General features: G+C 42.0%; 1 protein-coding gene across 5 annotated transcripts in view; it reads left to right on the top strand.

Annotated features, from left to right (window-relative positions):
- Positions 1 to 16,603, top strand: part of TENM2 (teneurin transmembrane protein 2) — a 1,590,996-nt gene extending 1,574,393 nt beyond the window's left edge. For 3 of the 5 annotated variants that reach the window (XM_040574033.1, XM_040574034.1, XM_040574035.1), the window contains 6 exons: positions 969 to 1,144; positions 2,744 to 2,979; positions 7,591 to 7,887; positions 8,805 to 10,419; positions 13,038 to 13,168; positions 14,369 to 16,602. In XM_040574033.1, coding sequence (XP_040429967.1) covers positions 969 to 1,144; positions 2,744 to 2,979; positions 7,591 to 7,887; positions 8,805 to 10,419; positions 13,038 to 13,168; positions 14,369 to 15,130 — 3,217 coding nt within the window. In that variant the 3' untranslated portion in view covers positions 15,131 to 16,602. Of the gene's footprint in view, positions 1 to 968; positions 1,145 to 2,743; positions 2,980 to 7,590; positions 7,888 to 8,804; positions 10,420 to 13,037; positions 13,169 to 14,368 lie in introns of all 5 variants that reach the window. The other 2 variants (XM_040574031.1, XM_040574032.1) reach the window with 1 other exon arrangement.
- The last annotated feature ends 6,992 nt before the right edge of the window (positions 16,604 to 23,595 follow it).

Below are 23,595 nucleotides of genomic sequence, written 5' to 3'. Positions count from 1 at the left end.
TTCCTTGTCTTTCTGCTGTGCGCTTTGGTAGCGGCTGGGTGAGAGACTCTTGCACAAGTAGAGAATTGCAGCAACTAGAGGAATACTGATTTTGTGTTTCAGGTCCCCTTTTCTTGCCCTTAAAATCCAAAGGATTGCTTCTTTAGCATATGTATGCACAGAAATATAGCATATGAAAGGAAAGGGAGAAATGGTATGATTTGATTCCAGGGAGCATTCCTACTTTGCCCCCTCCCCGGGCTTTATAACTCTAAATAAATCTAGTGGCTGCTCTAAGGTTCAATAAACTCATGGAGAGCCCTCTTACTTTTTTATTATTATTATTTATTTTTATGCTTCTGGAGCACTTAATTAATCTTATAAGGTATATTTTGACTGCTGCCCTTTGTGCAGCTGCAACCTGTCCTGTTCTTTAACTTCTCATTCTTCATCTTTATGAGCAAAAGATTCACCCAAAAATGCAGTGCAAGTACCACAGATAAGATCTAAATGAAATGATTATGTTCTCAAGCTGATGTCTCTTATTGCAAATTTATTCCTTGATATGTCATTTAAAAACCTACTTAGTAGTTTTCACTAAGTATTCAGTTGCAAATGTGCAGTGTACGCAATTGTATGTTGTAGTATCCATAACGATGCCACTTCTGTAGAGTGAAATGCAACAAATAAGCTATAGATGAATTTACTAACTGTAATTGAGCCACATATCACTCTGTATATCCATAATAATCAATTTTAAAAGAGACTAGCCTGAATTTACACTCATGTAGCTGAGATCCGTATCTCTAAAATTAATATTTCATCATCATAGACTCTTTCAACAACAGAGAAATAGTTAGGGCCAAAATGTTCTTGAAAATCTGTTTCATTCTGTATTTTTGCAAAAAATTGGTGCATTATTAATACATTGGGTATTGAAATGAACATATATCCTCATGCTTTTTTGCTCTTACTAACTTTTCTATTAGCTATGATCATGAAGGGCGCCTGACCAATGTAACACGTCCCACTGGAGTGGTAACTAGCCTTCATCGAGAAATGGAAAAGTCTATTACCATCGACATTGAGAATTCTAATCGGGATGATGATGTCACGGTCATCACAAATCTCTCCTCTGTGGAGGCTTCCTATACAGTTGTTCAAGGTACCAAAGTGCACTTCTCAGCACATCTCCTAACCACACACACAATTTGAGAAAGCAATTCTCAAAAGATTTGTGTCATAAGTACAGTCATGAGCAGGGGAAAAAGTATAAGGTTTGCAAGACAAACTCTCATAAAGCTCATTCCTAAAATGACAGGTCTTCAGGACAGGTAAGAGACATTTCACAATCATACTTTGCTTCAAATATGTGTGGTCATTATCTGCTGATGAAAGTTAGTCCTGCTGTTACCTCTTGTATCAGGTTCACTTTACCCACTCACATATTTCTCTGTACTTCACTGCAAAATTGGTTCTGACTTCACTGCCACAAAGATGCGGTCTGACTGATGAATGTTGGCTATCTGTATAAAAGCCCTTGTGGAGAAACAGGCTCAGGTACTTTTTATTATTAGACATAAATCTTCCAAATTTTTAGACTACCATTAAGTAAAATGTAAAACAGCACCAGCGGATGATCTTGTGCCATAATTAGCACATCAGAGAACAGCATGACAGCCCAAGCATGTCAGAAGAGATTATCAACAAAATGGTTAAATGTTTATGTAGAGCTTTCCAGCACCCACCCATTGTTTCTGATGAAGCAAAAGCAATCACAGTTATCAAAGATAGACCAAAAGAAGTTTGGTGAATGATGAGGATTTTTTAATTAAGATATAATGTCACTGGAATAAGAATATCATCACTGAACAATAGTGTCTTCCTGACATAAATGTCAACATTTATACACTATTATACCGTGACATGCATGGTTACAAAGACTTTATTTCTCTTATACCAGTTGATTAATTATGTAGATGCTGTTCTTTTGTCAGACAAATATTGATGCTTTGGTGACAGCTGCACACTACAGCTCTCCATCCTGATTGTCTTAGAATAGACGTCACCGTGTCAGAGTTGAGAGAATAGCGCTGCTGTAAAAGTACTGGATTACTTTTATAACTTTTCTCAGAAAGCAAAAAGGCCAGGTGTGTCATTGGCTAGGACAGTTCTTGTGTGGCAGAATGAAGAATGACAAATAGGGGACTGTGGCTGCCAGCTTGTATTGTTGGAGCCTCGTACCTTGAGGATTTAAAGCTAAACTAATTCTGTTCAAAGCACCTCCTTGGAGACAGTTTCTAAACAGAGACAGAAAAAGAAGAGGAGCTTACTTGTTCACACCCATAAAGAGTCCAACAGTTGTGTGGAGTTTTTTGTTTGTTTGATTTTTTGTTTTCTTTTTATCCTAGAATTTAATGTTTTGTTGTTTATCCAGCAGTTCAGTTTTCAGGACTTTTTGTTCATATTAGAAATAAATTACGTGGTTGAAATATATCACTGTGCATTTTGATTCATAATTAAGACTAAAGGAAAAATGTAATGAAATAAACATAGTATCTCTCTGCAGGCTCACTGTTACACTACTGTTCTTTACATGAATCAGTAACATCTGTAATTTCCACCATAGTACCACGTAAGTGGTAATTGCAGGCTGACTTCATTTAACATCAACAGGAGTGCAATAAAAAAACAATCAAATTAAGCTATGTGTTTTCTTTATGACTGGAGTAGCTAAATTATTTTCTTTTCATTATTGCTGTAGATCAAGTGAGGAACAGCTACCAGCTCTGTAATAATGGTACTTTGAGAGTGATGTATGCCAATGGCATGAGCATTAGCTTTCACAGCGAACCTCACGTCCTGGCCGGGACTGTAACTCCCACCATAGGACGATGTAACATTTCTCTACCAATGGAAAATGGTTTGAACTCAATTGAATGGCGTCTGAGGAAAGAACAGATTAAAGGCAAAGTGACTGTGTTTGGAAGGAAGCTCAGGGTAAGTAGAATTATTGTAGTGGCAGCATTACAATAATGGTCTTTTCTTCTGTGGGCAGACAACTTTCCATTTAGAAGACCATGTCTTTTCTATTTTTACTTCTTGAAAATGTGCAGCTCTCGGATTGTCTTTGGTGTGAGAATCTTTTCTTTGTTTGAGAGGCCAGTTAAGTACATGGAATCACCTTCTGTAATAAACTGTAGAATTTTCATTACTAAAAGCATTCCAAAAGAGGTTGGTAAAAATACCCGGAATATTGCTGCAAGTGAGGAAAAAAAATCTAGCCAGTCATTTGTAAAAATTCTAGGGCACGCTTTACACAGTTAGTCTGTCAAGCCAACACTATTACTGTTGGAGTGGTTACATTCTGCTTCCCTAAAATCCCCCTACAGTTGCATCAAGACAGGCATATTGTGTTGATTCCCTTTCCTAAATGGCATGATTGGAAGATAATTGCCAGAATTACAAAGTCATAAGCATAGGAAATAAAAGACACTCTGGTCATGTAATCCATCCCCTGCCAAATGAAAGATCTGCTGCATCCAGATTAACCCCATGCTCTGCTCATGTAGCTTGTATTTCACCCCTTAAATACCCAAACCTTCTCTGGTTTCCTCAGCATATATGCTGAAAGGGTTTTGAGATACTGGGCAGAAAGAAAAAAATGTAGTGCTAATCCAAATCCGGGTTCTTCCAAATAATTCTTTAATGTCATTGGTCATGAGATACAGTTCTGTATGTTCAAGATGACCACATTAAATGCAATATATGTAGCCAACTACTCAGTAATTTACAAAAATTAATTAGACTAGGATGTTAAATTTTGATATTTCCTATTGCTTAACATTTAATTCACAGTCTTGAACTAACAAGTCTTTCCTTATTTTCACAAATCCTCAGAATGTGCACGTATTTGTGAGAGAGGGAAGATTAGACAAAAAATGGAATAAGATTAGCAGCTAATCCTTAATGGTTAAATTTCATGGCTGTGTAATTGATTTTTGATGTGTTGACCTGCAGAAATTGACTGTAAGTAGAAAATAGATCAGCTCTGCATTTTGACTAGGTGTTCAAAATAAAAATAAATAGGACCTTAAAATGAAACTGCTGTAATCCTAACTCTCAATACTAAAAATTTAATAGAGGTACTTGTGGTAATTAGCTGAAGTTAAACACGTCTTAGAGCTGAAACCTCGCTTGAGATGGATTTTCTTGCATCATGTTTATGCAAATCAAAACACTGCTTTATCTAGCAACACCTCAACATTTAATTGTCTGGTGTTAGTTCCTGTAACAATAATCACATATCCATTTAGCTCTTTTAAATGAAAATCACTATGAGATTATAACAGGTTGAGTGGACTGAAAATGAAATTTGAAAATGAGGGAGAAAGCATAGAATTTATTTGCATCTCATTTTTATTCTAATTCATCTTTATAAATTGTTTAGTGAATGAAATAGAGCAACTGTGCTGGAAAATTGGGGGGAGCAGGTGGTAGGCAGGGCAGCTGTGGCACCTATAGGTACAGACGGGGAAGGGCTGCTGCAGAGCAGACACAGTGTCAGGAAGACCAATGGGAGGGCATGTGGAGCCATTGCCTGAATCCCAAATTCAGGATGAACTATTAGTGAAAGGTGTTGTTATGTGGGACTCATCTCTTAGAGAACTTACTGTTAATTTTCATTCTTGGATTTATTCGTATGTGTTGGCAGCTGAATGTGAAGTACAGGTGGAAGTACAGACCCTTCAACTGGGTTGAAGACGATAGAGCAGTTGTTCCTTCATTCTTTGTTCCCATTTCTTATAAGTATCAGACACACGAACAGAAGCGGGAACAAACGTGGACCTCCTCCAGCCACGTGCATCAGGCACAAAGTCACACGAGCTTAACAAACACGATGTGTTTTAATAGGGGCAGACCATGAAAGTGGTTGTACCAAGTAACTTGCACGACTGCATGTCCCTGAAGGCTTTGAACCCTTTTTGCTCTGAGACTTTTGCCCTTTTCTCCAGGTAGTGCTGTCACCTGTGCTTCCCCAGCTACACGCACCTGGAGGTGGTCGGGCTGTACCTGCAGGGCTCTGTGGACGTGCCTGGGTGGGCTTTGGGTCCCCTGGAAGGGGAGAGCTGTACCTCCCCTTTACATCACCCAACTCACTGTCCGCTACTATTTTATATGCCTCACGTCCGATGTCTTGCTAGTATTTTCAGATAAAGTCTAGATAATTTCATTCAGAAGAGGTTTTGATACACTGCAACTTAAGGGATTTTTGTTGCAAGACCTCTTACCAACGCACAGAAGGGCTCTTCCCTATTGTGACTTGTTCAGCAGCAGCGAAAGGAAGTAACAGATGTGCATGTAGGTAGCAGAACAAAAGAGAAATGGCTTGTTAGATAATCTTCAGTCATGATATTTGCCATAGTGTTATTAGTGTTCCCAAGAAGAGTGGGAGTTCGTCATTTTGTTTGGGTTTCTATATAATTAATATGACACTACAATTACACTCTGTGGTTTTACTTATTTTACAAATGAAAATGAAGTTACTGAGTTATCCAGGCAGGGGCTTCTTTATTCTTTAAGTGATGTTTATCTATGTGCATAGCTCTTCTTCTGTGTAATCATTTCAAAAACTAATACTTTAGTTATCTAAGGGGAAAAAAAATAACCTTTATAACATCTTTGGGAAGAGGGAGGATACCTGGAATCAGACTTTCCTACGTGCAGATTACAGTTATACCTTCTGTGCTGGAGGGAAGAAAGGGAGGAAACCGCAAAAAACCCAACTGCTTTATGAAGCTTCAGAAATTTAAAATAAAAGGCTAAAATTTGATTCTTAACGTTTCTGAAAGACTGAAAAAAAAGAAAAGAAAAAAAAAACTCTGCCTATCCGTAAAAGATCAGGATCTTTCCATCATAGGCTAGTCTTTTATTTTGATGTGACAGCTAAATGTTTTTGAGAAGCTTTCTCCTGCTTCCCCAAGACCTCTATGAGGGAAAGAATTTTAACTTGTCTCTGTCATAAGGATCGATCTCTCATTTACAAAGGTAAATGGTTGAGAAGTACTGATGTTGAGTTACCTTCCATAGCTTTGTTTCCATTAAAATGGGAGAGCAGAATATGATTTATTTTGCCAAGATGTTTTTAAAAAAATACCCTGTCTTTGCTTTGACTCACAGGAGAAGTTGGTGCTGGAAAAACCTTTGGGAAAACCTACAGAAAAAAGCTTTTCCTAATGATTGCCGCTGAGGAAATGCAAACTGCTAAAGAGCTAAATTTTATTAATGGAAAAAATGAGGATAATGAGAGATAATTTGAAATAATTACTTCTTTACAAACACAAAATTGTATTAATTTTAAATTTGCTTTCAGTATGACTGAATTACTACAGAGTAGGTTGGGATGGGAATTGGGTTTACCCCTGCCAGTGAAAATATCTCAGAATAACTTTTATGTCCTCGAGAAAGGCTCAGGGTTAATTTACATATTGTTTGATGTGCAGTTTAATTTTGGATAACAGAAAACGTTGCTTAATCAAAGCTACTGTAAAACATAAGGTGAAGAACAAATTCCCAGAAACTGATGAATACTTTTTAAGTAGTCATTGCTGTCAAATGATATCTAATTTAAAGACTTCTACTTTATTAATGACGCATCTACAATTAAATTACTTAAGAAGCTTTATCAGATTACAACATTAGCCTGAATTCTGTGGTTTAGTCTCCAGTGAATATATTTTTATATCTCTCATTATAACACTTTCAGTAGAAACCTCACCATTTGGCATTCTTATACTTCTTTGTTTCTGCTTTGCTCTTTTCTTTAAAAAAAAAAAAAAAAAAGGTAAAAAATCAGGGACTGAAACACTTCATGTTGTGCTTTAATTTGAAAATTGTAACTGAAAAATCTGGATAAAATGAAAAATATTTAACCTAATTACTTAGAACATTTGTTTCACACAACCAGAACTCCATCCCAGCCTGTATTACCGGGATTTTTGATCAGAAGAAATGAAACACAACCCAGCTGATGGGGTTGCTTGAGAGATCTCTTGAATGTTTGGAAAGTAAATGAAGAATGCACTAATGGAATCAATTAGTAAGCAGGGTGTTCCAGCTACAAAAGCTAAGTGGCTAAATCTCCAAGAAGATTATAAAATTGCATTTTTTTTCTACTGTCCTTGGAGTCATTGTAGGGAAAAAGGCTCAGAACTACTGATAGCAGAAGTAGAATGCAGAATCAGAACTAATAATAGCAGAAGTAGAGAAGTTACTTCCATGCAGAATCACTCATTTTGCTGCTGTTAACTGTCTGCAATTTAAGACATAGGTATGCGGTATATCTGTCCACTCTGACAAGAGGGAAGTCTTTGTAAGACTACAGCTCCCATGGTGTGGGGAGATGGGAGATATCCCAGTAAAACACTTGAAGCAGCATATTTGAAAATACCTAGAAGTGGAACATCAAAGCCTGTTAATTAGAAAGTGTCCTACACTTTTCAAAAATTGGGGGAAATTTCATTCTCCTTATGCATGCTACTTTCACTATGGAAGTTCATACAAGCATAGTGCCCACTGGTCACTGAATACAGCCTTCTTTCATTTCAATAGGTTCATGGAAGGAATTTACTGTCCATTGATTACGACCGGAATATACGCACAGAAAAAATCTATGATGATCACCGGAAATTTACACTGAGGATAATTTATGATCAACTAGGACGGCCTTTCCTTTGGCTGCCTAGCAGTGGTCTGGCTGCTGTCAACGTGTCCTATTTCTTCAATGGACGCCTGGCTGGGCTTCAGCGTGGTGCCATGAGTGAAAGAACAGATATAGATAAGCAAGGCAGGATCATATCACGCATGTTTGCGGATGGGAAGGTTTGGAGCTACACCTACCTAGAAAAAGTAGGTGATGTAGTCTTATGTTCTGACGTTAGCTACAAAGAGACAGTACTACTCCACTTTGTTTTTAAGCACTGTATATAACATATTAACACAAAAAATATCTAAAATTTGACATGCAGTTACATATGATGTAAGCTGTTAATAATCCCTTTGTACTTGATCTCAAAAGTTCTTAGTTTTCAATTAGTCAACTGAATTTGACTTATTTTTAATATTAAGTACTTTGTTCATGGTTTTTATCTTTTGGTAAAGATAAAAAGCAAGTAGGCCACCACATAGTGGCATAAACTAATATAATGAATTGTACTTAATTGAGACCAAAACCACATGACTAAACCTGACCAAAAGTTCAAGTAGAAACAGGTAATTCATCTCTAATCATTATGTATTAAAATAAAATATTATAATGCATTTTTATTTATCCTAATTAAGATTCTTTAATCATGAAAGCCTTAAATACTTCAAAACTGCATATTATTTTCCCTCTCCCTTCTTTGAATCTGTTGTTTTAAGCAAGCCAGAGCTGACGTTTTCTTAGTTTCTCTTGTGTTTCATGGCAATAGCTGTGAATTGCTATTGCTAGCAGAAAGATAAATCAAGTAATTTACCTAACTCCTCTGCATCCTTAAAAAAAAAAAAAAAAAAAATCCTACTAAAGGGAGGGTAGCTAATAGGTTGCTAACCTACACTTTCTCTGGAGTGTCAGCATATTGATTTCTAAGCAGCAGATCCTCTCATCCAGCAATCTGACAATACTCCAGAGCAGCTTTGTACCCCTAACTAATGTATGTATGTCTCTTTTTATTAATTTTACATTACTGCCTCCTCAGTAAACTTTTCTTTTTTTAAATGCCCTCTCAGATGTCACGAGCTGAAAGACAGTAACTGTGGGTGTGTTGTTTTTTTCTTCTCTATAGTCGATGGTACTACTGCTTCAGAGCCAACGGCAGTACATCTTCGAGTACGATTCTTCAGACCGGCTCCACGCTGTTACTATGCCTAGTGTTGCTCGGCACAGCATGTCAACTCACACGTCTGTTGGCTACATTAGGAATATTTATAATCCTCCTGAAAGCAACGCATCAGTGATTTTTGATTATAGTGATGATGGGAGGATTCTGAAAACATCATTTTTAGGTACTGGTCGACAAGTCTTTTACAAGTATGGGAAGCTATCCAAATTATCTGAGATTGTTTATGACAGTACTGCAGTTACTTTTGGATACGATGAAACTACAGGTGTCCTAAAAATGGTGAATTTGCAAAGTGGAGGATTTTCTTGTACAATCCGCTATCGTAAAATTGGTCCTCTTGTTGACAAACAAATCTATAGATTCTCTGAGGAAGGTATGGTCAATGCAAGGTTTGATTATACATATCATGATAATAGTTTTCGAATTGCGAGCATCAAACCTATAATAAGCGAGACACCTCTTCCAGTTGATCTTTACCGTTATGATGAGATTTCTGGCAAAGTAGAACATTTTGGCAAATTTGGAGTTATTTATTATGATATAAATCAAATTATTACTACAGCAGTTATGACACTGAGTAAACACTTTGATACCCATGGGCGCATTAAAGAAGTTCAATATGAAATGTTCAGATCTCTGATGTACTGGATGACTGTACAATATGACAGTATGGGAAGGGTAACTAAGAGAGAACTGAAACTTGGTCCATATGCCAACACAACCAAGTACACCTACGATTATGATGGAGATGGACAACTGCAAAGCGTAGCAGTAAATGATAGGCCAACCTGGCGTTATAGTTATGATCTGAATGGAAATCTTCACCTTCTGAATCCTGGAAACAGTGTCCGACTGATGCCTCTGCGCTACGACCTAAGAGACAGGATTACGCGCTTAGGTGACATACCCTACAAAATCGATGATGATGGATTCTTGTGTCAACGAGGCTCAGATGTATTTGAGTACAACTCCAAAGGACTCTTAACAAGAGCTTACAACAAAGCAAATGGGTGGAGTGTTCAGTACCGTTACGACGGACTTGGCCGAAGGGCTTCCTGTAAGACTAACCTAGGGCATCATCTACAGTACTTTTATGCTGATCTTCACAACCCAACAAGAGTAACTCATGTCTACAATCATTCCAATTCAGAAATTACCTCTTTGTATTACGATTTGCAAGGCCACCTCTTTGCAATGGAGAGTAGCAGCGGGGAAGAATATTATGTTGCCTCTGATAACACAGGCACTCCCTTAGCTGTATTCAGCATCAACGGCCTCATGATCAAACAGCTTCAGTACACGGCGTATGGGGAGATTTATTACGACTCTAACCCCGATTTCCAGCTGGTTATTGGGTTCCATGGAGGGCTGTATGATCCTTTAACCAAACTCGTCCATTTTACCCAAAGGGACTATGATGTCCTTGCTGGACGCTGGACATCTCCTGATTACACGATGTGGAAAAACATTGGTAAAGAACCTGCCCCTTTCAATCTGTACATGTTCAAGAGTAACAACCCCCTCAGCAATGAACTGGATCTAAAGAATTATGTAACAGGTGAGACTTCATTGCTTTTTTTTATAAATAACAATAATAATAATAAGTTTGGGTGTTCATTTGGGGAGGAAATCAGACTTCCCCTTACTAGCCAGTTTGCTGGTATGGGAGCATCCAGGTCAGGCCATTTTCCTTTTTGTGCTGTTGGGCCCTTTTCCTTTTTGTGTCTGTCTGCTTTTGTTCTTTGATACTGCTCCTCCGGTGCTAAAAGAGAAGCTGCAAAGAATAACGGGAAGGGAAAAATAAAGTATTTTTGGCCTAAATATTCAATTTCAACTAAGTCATAGTGCTCTTCATATTGAACTCAGTACTGTATGGAGATGTGTCCATGAAATGTTTAAAGAAAAGAGACATCTCCTACAAGAAACACTGGCAGGTTAGTTGGAGAATCAAGAACCAGAACTCCTCAGTATCTCTTCCCTTCAGGGCTGCTTTCAAAATTAACTCCTGAGTTAGCCCATGGGCACATTATGAATTAGCACCAAGAATGGATTTAATTAAACCTCACTGTCCCATTTGGCTTTTAATATGCAATTGATCTTTAAAACAAAAACCTTGATTTTTTCACAATCATTTCCTCCTGTAAGGTTTAGGAAATTTTATGGAATGTGTACAGCTCAGAAAGAGAAACAATAAAATAGTTTTGATCATGAATGCTAGAACTGGGTAAAACTTGTAACCTCTTCTTAATTAGTAATAATTTTTCACTTAGTAAGATCACACAGCACTTGCAGTAGCTGCCGGCAATTTTTAAAAGGAAAGGTAATTAACATGTCTTCAGGAAAGGCATTTTTCAAAGTTGAATCTGTAGTATACAATAATTAGAGCAATGATATTGTAAAAAATGAGCTATCTTAATTTTAGCAGTAATTTGAATTTCAAGAAAAGTGTGCATTTCCTTCAAAGAAAATCATAGCAGGTTTCATTAGTTCTTTGGGACCTAGTTGTATGTGTAACACACTATTGGCTCTACTGTAGCTGCTTTGCAATTTGAAAATAGTGGGATTTGTACCTGATAAGGTCAAAATATTGACTTAAACTACCTTGGGATCAAACTCTGTTGTCCTAAATTCAACAAAATTCTATTTGCATCCACAACTGTTTGGTTGCAATCTTCAATGCCATCTTCTGATATTTTGCTATAGTCAGAAGTTACATTTATTTCATTTATCCATCCATTGGCTGAAATCCTGGAACATATATTGAAATATATTGCACTTTGGTACAACACATACCTTGTAGTCTGTAAAAAAATTCAAAATTTCATTGATGATGTAAATATTTGTTGTTCTATTCAAATTGTTGCTCTATGCAGATTGCTCGTAAGCAAGTTGTCTTGCACAAGTGATTGTGTTGGCACCCTGGTTTTCATATTGAAAAAAAAACAAACCTCTCTCTCATGTAATCGGAGATGCATATACATATCTTCACAGAAGCAGAACATTTTACTACTCACTTCACTGTAGGGATAGCTAAGAAAAGGAGATGTTTGCTGTCAGATATCCACAACCAATAAGTATTACCCTTTCTGTGATGCAACATTACCACTGCTAAAACTTTTGGGGCTGAGCACGCCCCGGAGGTTCGCAGCTTCAGGCAGGTGCTCCACAGGCACTCTGCATGCCGCGTGCCTGCCTGCTGCAAGCGCCGCACTCAGTAATAGTGCCGGGAGCTGCTGCAGGCCTGTGAGGAGAGAAGGCCTCTGGGAATGGCAGAGGAGGTGGTTTTAAAAAATGGTTGTGATGAAATGAACACAGTCCAGGTGAAATGAGAAGTGCCTGTGCCCTCACACCGTCTCTTAGCCTGTGACAGCCAGAAAAGAGAAGGAGGAAACATGAACTTTTCTTTTTGTTGTTCAAAACCATCTTTTTGATAACCACAATAAATCATTAGTTCTCTGTACCTGCCAAATGAGAATTACTGCTATTAACTTAGCGAAAGTTACTTGCTCTTTTTCAACTAGAAATGAAGGCAGGAATTTTCAGGTCACACCGAGCGCTGGGTCTCCCCCAGGCACATCCCAGCGTGGAGCCATGACCCTGCCGGGCAGCCCCTCACCTGCCGGATGCGCCTGGTGTGTGGGGAGGCTGCCTGTGGTCTCGAAATGCAGACGTCTGAATTTCCAGCCTGGCTTCTGACTGCCATTACTTAATGGAGCCTCCTGAGAGCAGATGACAGCTAATGGGAGTAGGACATAGAAGAGAAGCCGTGCATTTTCCCAGAGGACTTCACGGTGTTCTCGGGGTACTAACCTAATAAAGCATCGTTTCACAATCTCGTTTATGGGTTACATTAACCCTGTCAGAAGGTGTCAGAGACGGGACAAGTATTGCCTACAGTAAAGGGTTTTTCCATGTGCTATCGTGGAAAAAGAATGAGAGGTGGTGTATCACTGATCAACTATTCAGGATAAATTTGAAGCAACAGTACCTGTGTTTGTTTGCTGTGGAATACTCAGTTCTGTAAAGTGCCATGCTGCAATATAAATTATAAACTCAACTTGGATTTATGCTTGCTACTTGAAATTAAGGAGGTCAAAGGTAGATTTCCTGAATTTATGAATTTCTTGTACTTACGCACATTTATTTCTCACTTGCCTGCTTACTTTTGATTTTTAGATGTCAAAAGCTGGTTGGTGATGTTCGGATTTCAGCTCAGCAACATTATTCCTGGTTTCCCTAGAGCAAAAATGTACTTTGTGTCACCGCCATATGAGTTGTCTGAGAGCCAAGCATGTGAAAATGGACAGGTAGGCAGAAAAGTGAAGTTCTTTTTCATGGTACATTTGTCCCACTCTATGAATAGAACTGCTGGCTCCTCGGTACAGGGCAAGGCCACACATTTATTTCATCAGTGTAAAATGGAAGTGAGTATAGCTAGATTTTATACTAATGAACAGATGCCTTTCTTGCCAGCCTTCGTTGTTATCATAATGATGGTGTCATTAGTTTGTCTTTTATTGAGTACTTCCTTGATTAACGAGTTGTAACATGATTAACTTGATTAACAATGACAAAAGGAAACTCTGCATGGTAAATTATCATCTGTTGTACCTTTGGTAAAATTATCCTAATAACCTGTGTGTTACAATGAACTTAGGCTGGTACTTTGCTGTACTGCTAAGAAACGGTTTTACTCCCTGCCCTGTAATAGGATTTGTCATCGTTTTTTGTTTGAAGCTTTTCTCATAGAGGCTTTGGTTTGCTACTGCTGTTACAGTGTTTATTCTTGTCAGGTTAAGGGTGGGAAATGGTATAAGCATTCTGCCTTTATAATAGATTCCAGCCAGTTTAATATACTTAAAAGGAGTAGTAGGCCAATTTCAAACTTAGTCTGTGCTAGATTTACTTCACAAATATGGAAGTACAACTGATATGACCATGTAAACCAAAACAAAACCAAACAGTTTTACTTGCTTCTAAGTCATTTGAGAATCTAAATCCTCTCTCAGGAATTACTTCGATATTTTGGAGCCCAAATCTCATTTCCAAAAAGTTTACGTTCATAAACATTTTAGTCCTATATACCAACTGAAATCTCTGGGCAAAAGTATCCAAAAATTAAGCGCTATCTTTTAACAAATTGATTCTGTTTTAAGATCTGATTAAAACTGTGTTAGACTTGGATTTTAGTTATTCTTGTAATTGATATCATATAACTATAAATAGCCCAAATAGAGATTTGTGGTATGTATTTGCTACAAAAGGTGATTTGTGAGAAACCTTTTATTTGGCATTATTGATAGTAAAATAATTTGCCAGATGTGTTTTTACCTGATCATGAACATTATCTGTATATGGGCAGGTAATTGAGGGTGGTCTTTCTACAGCCTAGAATTTTTTGCTGTGTACCTTTTCCTTAGAAAAGCAAAAGCAAAGATTAACACTGTTCTCTGACATCAGTATTTTCAGGTCTTTATCTTTTTTGGTGTTTTGTTTTGTTTTCCCAGCTAATTACAGGAGTTCAGCAGACAACAGAAAGACACAATCAAGCTTTCATGGCTCTTGAGGGACAGGTCATATCTAAAAGATTACACGCCAATATTAGAGAAAAAGCAGGTCACTGGTTTGCAACAAGCACTCCTATTATTGGGAAAGGAATCATGTTTGCTGTAAAGGAAGGCCGTGTAACCACTGGCATTTCCAGCATAGCCACAGACGATAGCAGAAAAATTGCTTCTGTCCTTAACAGTGCTCACTACCTGGAGAAAATGCACTACAGCATCGAGGGGAAGGATACTCATTACTTTGTCAAGATAGGCTCAGCTGATAGCGACCTTGTAACCCTCGCGATGACCAGCGGGCGGAAGGTCCTGGACAACGGAGTAAATGTGACCGTTTCCCAGCCAACTCTCCTAATCAACGGAAGGACTCGACGGTTCACGAATATTGAATTTCAGTACTCCACCCTGCTGATCAACATCCGCTACGGGCTAACCGCTGACACACTGGACGAGGAGAAGGCGAGAGTGTTAGACCAGGCTCGGCAGCGAGCCCTGGGATCAGCATGGGCCAAGGAGCAGCAGAAGGCACGGGATGGCCGCGAGGGCAGCCGCATATGGACAGACGGAGAGAAGCAACAGCTTCTGAACACGGGAAGGGTTCAAGGTTACGAGGGATATTATGTCCTGCCTGTGGAGCAGTACCCAGAGCTAGCAGACAGTAGCAGCAACATCCAGTTTTTAAGACAGAATGAAATGGGAAAGAGGTAACAAATTAACCTGCTGTCATCCTTTGCTGGATGAATCAGTAGTCATAACTGTTATCTCCTCTCCTAAGGAGATGAAGACCTACATGGGGGCACTAGGCTGAGCTACTTTGGGATAGTAAGTGGCAAAAAAAGCTCATTTTTTGAGTTAAATGCTACTGTTCAAGTGATTAAAAACCACATCCTGAAGTGGACTAAAGCCTGACTGAAAACTCTAACCATACAAATTAAACAGTACCCCTGAAATATTACCCACTTGTTCTGGGTCTAACGAAAAATAAAAAGAAGGCCTCGTATTGTATTACCTCACTCCATTCACACGTGAGCAAACTAAGAAATCCAAGTGGGCCACTTTCACTAACCAGCTGATGAAACACAAATGATTCAGACTGCTTGTTTGATGAATATCCAAGAGGTTTTCATTTAAAGCAAAATACAGGTGCATTTAAAACATGACTTTGGGGTGATTTGTGTGTAGCAACTGGAGGAAAATGAGAATGCAAGTGAGAGCACACTGGAAATAGTAAAGGAAAATATATTTAAGAATAACAAAACCACACTTGCACTCTGACCCTCCATTTGTCTGGCCTGAAGTTTAACTTATTCAAAGAGGGCAGAGTGTAAAGTTACATTCAAAATGGTGGCTATAAATCACTACAAATAAATTTCATACTCTGTTTGTCTTTGAAGATTTCCATTGTGGACAGTATAACACAGTTACAGGGTGTAGTCTGTTTAGATTCAGTAGTTTGTTGGTATCAGTTCCAGTAGAGCTGTGGGCATTGTGTTACACTATTGCAAATGGGCACCACGTCAGATCACCCTGTACATACATCAGCCAGAAGGCACAATCACTGTTTCAGATTTAAAAATTATTAGTGTGTTTGTTTGGTCGAGAAACTGAGACAATCACATTACAGTCACCACAAAAAAATAAAAAAATAAAATTAAAAAAAAAAGTCTAATAAGAACTTTGGTACAAGAACTTTTTTGTAATATACATGTATGAATTGTTCATTGAGTTTTTATATTAATTTTAATTTGCTGCTAAGCAAAGACTAGAGACAGGCAAAGATAATTTATGGCAAAGTGTTTAAATTGTTTATACATAAATAAAGTCTCTAAAACTCCTGTGAATTATTTGTCTTCCATTGTGAAATCTGTTAAAAATTAAAAAATATTAGTGTGTCACTATCATCTCATACATGCAGCATCTTCTATGTAGCAGTGATTGTTGTAGCATGGATTCCGCAGAGGGACGTTCCTTTGACCTCTGGGTAAGCAAGTCCTTTATACACATCACCTGAAATTCTGTATAGGACAGCAAAAAAATGGGTAAATGCTCTTAGAAATTCCCTCTCTGCACCTGGTGACTAGTAACCCTCAGACTGCCATGTTACAATCCTGAAATTAGTTTAATTGCACCAAAGTAGCTTCAAAACAGATTGAAAATGCAGTTACACTGTATTAAATGGAACATGGAAAGACTTGCTGTGAGCCCAGGAGCCTCCACGAAATCTATCTTCTTTGTGATACTGCTTGTTTCTACCACATTTAAAAATCAGAGGTAAGATCAAAGACCTTCTAAGCAGTCACTCTTGATGATGTTAAAAGGGAACCATCCATCAGCAAGAGCCCTGCTGCTTTTATCTCATTTAAGTATGTACTCAGAGAGCTCTACTTAATTTTGAGAACAGTTTTGCTTTTGGGGTTGCAGATGAGATTTTTAATGATTCATGATATCAGCAGAGATGCTTGAATTGATTATGGGCATTAATTCATTCCAGGGCATTAATTCACTCCAGGGCATTTTTGAAGCAGAACAGCTCAGTGGCTGTGCTGTTAACACCTGTAGTACTCCAAGAGTGCATCTGATTTTTGCTGAGCAAACAAACCCCATCCTATTCTGTGCTTGCCCTATGCAGTGCATGCACTAGAACCCCAAGCACTGTTCCCTCGGAAGGACAAGTCAGGGTATATTTTCAGGTAAGTCCTGTATGTCCATCACTGCAGAGGTTTTTCTGTGCTGATGGGCTTGAAGTGCTGTTACGTTATCAGACTTATAAACAAGTGAAACTTCTTCAAGAAGGGAAGTATTAGGCAGGTAGTCATAAAAATTACTTTTGTCATCAGTTGCTTTTGGTGTAAAAAATAAAACATGAAATCACAAAGTCGAAACACTTTCACTGTCACTGTTTTCTGGAATACCTTCGTCTGTGCTGGTAAGCTTCTTAGGAATTTTCTTGTAGTTGAGAGACTGCAAATGATAACCCACTGCACAGTCCTGTATGTCCTTTGTTCTGTTACCAACCTCCTAAAGCTGAAACTGGTCAGAATTAGAGATTCTGCTACTTCACTTTATCCTTCTGCAAAAGGAAACTTAAACTAAAAACGGTGTACCATTTTCAATATTAATTATTTTGGGACAGATTTGCAGGGGATGAACTCAGAAAGAAAAGGCTCCCTACCCAGCTCTTTTGCAAATAATACATGCATCATCAGGGTATTCTTAAACAACTTTTGAAAGTGGACCAGTCATGTAGCTAAATACTCAACAGGGACAATTTATCCAGGTCTGTTGATGGTTTCCAAAGCATATGTGTGACAGCACAGGTCCCGTGGAAAGCCCCTGCAATATACTTAATTCCTAGATCCAACTGCCCTGTGCTGGACTCCACTGAGGTTATTCCCTGCCTTACTTCTGCATGCAGCCTGCAGCTCAGCGCCCGGGGCCAGTTCCAGCACTCAGGGACAGTGGTGCCACCAGCCCTGCCCAGCCTCCCTGCGCTGCTGGCAGAAGAGGTGGGTGAGCAGGGAACTGCAGGGGGGTCACCTGCTGGGGACAGTCCAGTTTCCATCGGTCCTTTTCTAGAAGTTCTGCAGCAGCTCTTCAAAACACATACTGAATATAAGAGATCAGGCTTTTCCTTATTTTCTCCTTGGTTAAAATATGGGCGGTGTCTTAGCCTGTGCTGAGGATTTAATTGTTCTGGGGTTAAAGTCAGGCTTCTGCTGCAGAGCTTCTGAGCTGAGAACTCAAAAAGCAGTATTGAAGTGGTAAAAACACCATAGGAGAGAGGCGTGTGCCAGCTTTCGGAGTGAGACAAGTAAATGCAGCCAATTTATAAATCCTTGACAAATAGGATTTACAATGGAAGTGGCAGTTAAGCCATCATGAATACGGAAGGTAGCAGATAGTATGCCGTAATGCTGTCTGTGCTGTGTTACAGCAGCTCAACAGCGTTGCTACTGGAGAAACTATATTTACAGAAGTTTTACATCTTTAGATGACAGCTTCTGGCAGGTTTTAGTCTAATTTTGTAATTGCATATAAAAAGAAAATCTGCTAGGAGAATTGTGCTGGCTGTACTATTGCATATTCTGCTACAGCCCAGGTCTCATAATTGTTGCAAATAGCTTCCCCCCTGCCAACTTCATTAAGTGAAGAAATCATGTAAATGGAAGTAAAATATTAACAAGCGTTACTTAATGCTATAAATCAGTACTATCAGATAAATCAGGTTTTTTCACCTGTCAAAAATTGGTAATAGGGGAAGAAAGCAGATACCTGTTTGCCTCTGTGGGCCATTCCCATCTTAACTCTTGGTCTCTGCCCAGGCAGGCCATTAAAAAGCTGGTGACACGGCTCCTGGGAGGAGGCCAGAGATATCGCTGTGAGACCCGCAGGGATCTGGTGCCCCGTTGTCTCAACAGGTTGAGCCTCCCCAGCAGTCCAGTCCGTGGGGGCACCCTTGTAGATCTGGTCTGCAGTAACTAGAGGCTGAATTACCTTCACTGACCCACACCACCACAAAGGCACCTGTGTTTCTGGGGACATCCTGCAGCGACTGTTCTGTCCCCAGAGCACCTGCTGCCTCCCAGGGCACTTAGCAGCGCCGGGGTGTGGCTGGGTGCAGGCAGTTTGTGTCTTTCAGTCTGTGAAAGCGGTCTGTGGGCAGTGCAGGTCCGAGAGGGAGGGACAAGGTATGGCCACGCACTCCCCTCTGCAGTGGGTGTCACAGCTGCCCTGGCCTACAACCTGGCTCCAGCAGCAGAGGATTGCAGTGCCACATATCCAAAAATTCCTTTCCATGCAAGAAGGTGCGTTAGCAGGGTGGCACAGGGCCCAGGCAGGGATCTCTGTCCTGGGGAGCTTGCAGCAGCTTGCTTGTCTCCAGCCCCCATAGTGGCACCACACGCCCCTGCCCACGCCAGCTGGTGCCCCGCATTTGAGCACAGCATCGCCCCTTTGGGGGTGGCCAGCCCCTGCTGTGCCCCAGCTGTGGCAGCCGCCTGCTCCATGCACCCGCAGGGCACAACAGGCAGCGGGGCTCCCTCCTGGTGCCTCGAGGAGCTAAGTAGGGCTGCTCCTGCGGCCACAGATCTCACCCCACTGGAGAGCAAAGTGCTGGGGGCCCTCGAGACGTGGGTGGGTGGCCACGCCACTGGCAAAGCTGGGGACTGCACGGCCACTTGGGTGGGGGCGAGCAGCAGCCATACAGTGGCTATTGGATTACTAAAGCATGAAGTGATCCCTAGCGTCCCAGCCAATTGTTATTTTCCCAGTGAAACTAAGCCACTTCAAATGGACACTTGTTTCTCAATTGTCTCTGATTTGTGCTGTAAAGTAACTAGGTGGGGTTTGTTGGATTTTTTTATTATTATTATTTTTTTCTGCTGCAGCAGTGAGGCTGCCCCGGGTGCTGCCTGACCCCAGAGGGCTGTGCCCCCATGCCCATCCAGCACCACCACTGCTGCTGCACAGTGGTCAGCCTCTTGCTCCCACCACTGTAGGGGGGTTCAGATCCTCCCTAAGTGCAGGAAATGGCACCATTGCACCAGCCAAGGTCAAGCCTGTGTCTGGATGAAGCTGAGTGCTTCTGCAAGCCATCTGTAGATGTGTGGTGATGGGGAACCCTGGAGAACTTTGTCCATCGCTGGTACAAGTGGCTTCTCCCCTTGGGGAACCTGTGGTGGGCACGTCCCTGCTCTGCTCCTGCAGAACTGCTGCTGGACAGACAGACGGGCCCTGCCCTGCTGCTGCTTGCACAGACACGCACAATGGCTCAGGGCCCTTGCCCATGTTGTGCCCTGTGCCAGCACTGAGAAGGGTTTGGATCCATCATCTGGAGACCTGTAGAATCATAGAGAATGGGTTGGGTTGGAAGGGACCTTAAAGGCTATCCAGTTCCAACCCCCTGCCATAGGCAGGGACAACTCCCACCACACCAGGTTGCTCAAAGCCCCATCCAGCCTGGCTTTCATAGACTCATTAAGGTTGGGAAAGCCCTTCGTGATATCTGGTCCAACCATCCCCCTACCACCAATGTCACCCACTAAACCATGTCCCTCAGCACCAGATCCAATCTTTCCTTAAACATCCCCAGGGACGGTGATGCCACCACCTCCCTGGGCAACCCGTTCCAGTGCCTGACTAGTCTTTCTGAGAAGAAATGTCTCCTCATTTCCAACCTAAACCTCCCCTGGCACAATTTGAGGCCATTCCCTCTAGTCCTGCCACTAGTTACCTGTGAGAAGAGGCCGATCCCCAGCTCCCCACAATTTCCTTTCAGGTAGTTGTAGAGAGCAATAAGGTCTCCCCTGAGCCTCCTCTTCTCCAGACTAAACAAACCCTGCTCCCTCAGCTGCTCCCCATAGATAGGACTTGTGTTCCAGGCCCTTCACCAGCTTTGTAGCCCTGCTCTGGACGTGCTCCAGGGCCTCAATGTCCTTCTCACAGTGAAGGACCCAAAACTGAACACAGTACTCAAGGTATGGCCTCAACAAAGCCAAGTACAGAGTACAAATCATCAATAAAGATATTAAAGAGGATGGGCCCTGACACCAAGCCCTGGGGAACACCACTCATGACCAGTTGCCAGCTGGATCTCATTCCATTCACCACTGCTCTCTGGACCTGGCCATCCAGCCAGTTTTTACTTTAAACACCTCCAGGGATAGGGCATCCACAGCTTCTCTGGGCAGCCTGTGACAGGGCCTCTTCACCAGTGAAGAGTTTCTTCCTAATATCTAATCTAAATCTACCCTCTTTCAGTTTAAAGCCATTACCCCTTTTCCTATCTCTGTACCCCCCTGACAAAGAGTCCCTCCTCAGCTTTCCTGTAGGCCCCCTTTAGGCACTGGCAGGCCACTGTAAGGTCTCTATGGGGCCTCCTCTTCTTCAGGTTGAACAACCCAAACTCCCTCAGCCTCTCTTCACAGGAGAGGTGCTCCAGCCCCTTGATCATCTGTGTGGCCCCCTCTGGACCTGCTCTAATAGGTCTATGTCTTAGGCTGAGGGCCCCAGAGCTGAAAGCAGAGCTCCAGGTGGGGTGTCACGTGAGCAGAGTAGAATAGTCCTAGTAGGTAGGACAGACTTACAGCTACTGCAGTGCCTCAAGCCCTGCTATGAGCACACAGTACACCAGAGCCAACTCAGTGTCCCTCACCCGGCCACTTCCCAAGACACCGGCACCTGTCCCTTCACAGTTCTTCTCCACCAGCTGATGTTCCCAGCCCCGCTGCTGGAGCTGGTGGCTGCCACCAGTGGGGCCGTGTTTTACTCCCCTGGCCCTGGGTTGGGTGCACACTGCCACTATGGGAGTGTCTGTGTAGTGTCTGCAGCAGGGTTTGGCAAGCCTGTTGTGGTCTGAGTGTCACACAGGTGTTTTACAGCCCCGGAACTGACACCTGGGCAGGTTTCGCTTTCCAAGGCCATGCACAGTGGCTGTTCCCTGCCTGCACATACCACAGGGTGCTTGCCAGGCGGAATAAGGCCCAGCCGCCCCAGCAATCCCAACAGAAGGTTGCAGTGCCATGGGGGGCACGTGGCTCTCCTGCACAGACGGGGGGGCATGTGTTTTGGGAAAAAAAAATAAAAACAAACAAATAAATAAATAAATAAGATTCTGATTTGGTTTAGTTGAAAAAAGTGTTGCAGGACATGGAGGTCACTGATAGGGATTTATTCTCTCGCTGGAAGCTTGTTTGCTGAAAGACAGAGATCTTGGTACGGGCACACAAATTGCTGGTGATGGTGCATGCGGTGGGGAGCAGCCAGGCAGCCAGTGGTCCCCCCCCCCAAGGCCTTGCCCCAACGCATCCAACCCGCACTGGTCCCACGGCCCCGAGGCAAGGTGCAGGCCAGCCAGGCAGCACTGGCTGCTTGGGGGGCAGCCTCCCCGTTGGGAGTCACACATGGGTTTCCTGCCTTTTTCAACCTTGTCTTACTATGCTTTCTTGATTTTTTCCCTTACATGCACAATTTTATTCCATGAGCTCATTAAAAACTAGTAATATTGCTTAATAAGCTAATGGGGAGATGCGACTCTTTTTTTTTTCAGTGCTTAGGATAGCATGAAGAACGTGTTATGTTTACTAATGCTGTTGATGATGAATAGCATGGCAAAGGTAGCTTGAAATTTAACATCTGACTCAAATTCAGAATCACCTGCACAAGGTTTTGACAGAAGGTGGCTGAATTTAACTTTCTTCTATGTCAGAAACCTTTTTTCAGTTTGACTACTGAAGTTCCCTGACATTTGATCAGCACCACAGCTCCCAGCCCTGTTCCTCAGGAATGTAGGTTGGGAAACAGGAGAAAAATAAAAACTCTGTGGTACTGCAAGAGTGAAACAGTCCATTCTTCCAAGCTCAATTTCAACATATTTTTTTTTAAACTGTCCTTTGGAAACCAATAAAAACTGATGTACAGTATTGGGTGTGGGCAAGGGGCAAGAGCTTTTTTTCCTGGAAGGATACGGTAACCCCTCACAGAAATATGGTTCCTTCAGGTTGAACAATGCCCGAGTTTTTAACCAAAATGAGGTATTTCAGAAAAAAATGCTTTTATTTTCTGTCAATTAAATTTAAATGCATTTTTCCTCCTGTTTCAGTTCAGACACCTGAAAAAACCTGTTGGGGGCCGACAGACTGGTACTACATTATCGCAGCTTTTGACATTGACGTTTCGGTGTTTGGTAGCCCACCAAGACTGGCGTGTTGAGCGTTCGGTACCAAAACGCAGACTTTGGATGATATTCCTCAGCAAGAGCCAAGCCGTGTCCAGCCCTCAGAAAACGGCCGCCCTTGGTTCGAGTGGCTCCGCGTGGCCACCGCGAGGTTGTGGCCTGGGGAAAGGAAGGGTCGGGATCCCTCCGGCCACCCAGAGCCACCCGCACGCGTTCATTTCACACCGACACAACCCTGCCTCGCACCGGCCGCTGTGACCGAGGCCGCCCCGCGGTCCCCGAGGCGCCGCCGGGGCCTCCCCCGCGTCCTCCCCCGGTGCCTTCGCCGCCATGCGGCCGCCCCCGGCGCTGCCCCGCCGGCAGGGGGCGCTGCGGCCGCCCTCCGCCCGCCTCCGGGGCGGTGCAGGAAGCGGCGGGGCGAGGGGCCGGGCGCCCCCCGGCTCAGCGTTCGCCCGCCCGGGTCCGCCTCCGCCTCGCCCCGGCCCGCCCCCGCCGCGGG

This window comes from Cygnus olor, chromosome 14, assembly GCF_009769625.2.
Source record: "Cygnus olor isolate bCygOlo1 chromosome 14, bCygOlo1.pri.v2, whole genome shotgun sequence".
Classification (NCBI taxonomy): Eukaryota; Metazoa; Chordata; class Aves; order Anseriformes; family Anatidae; genus Cygnus; species Cygnus olor.
Note: the sequence above shows the minus strand (reverse complement) of the source record. Positions and strands in the feature narration are given on the sequence as shown.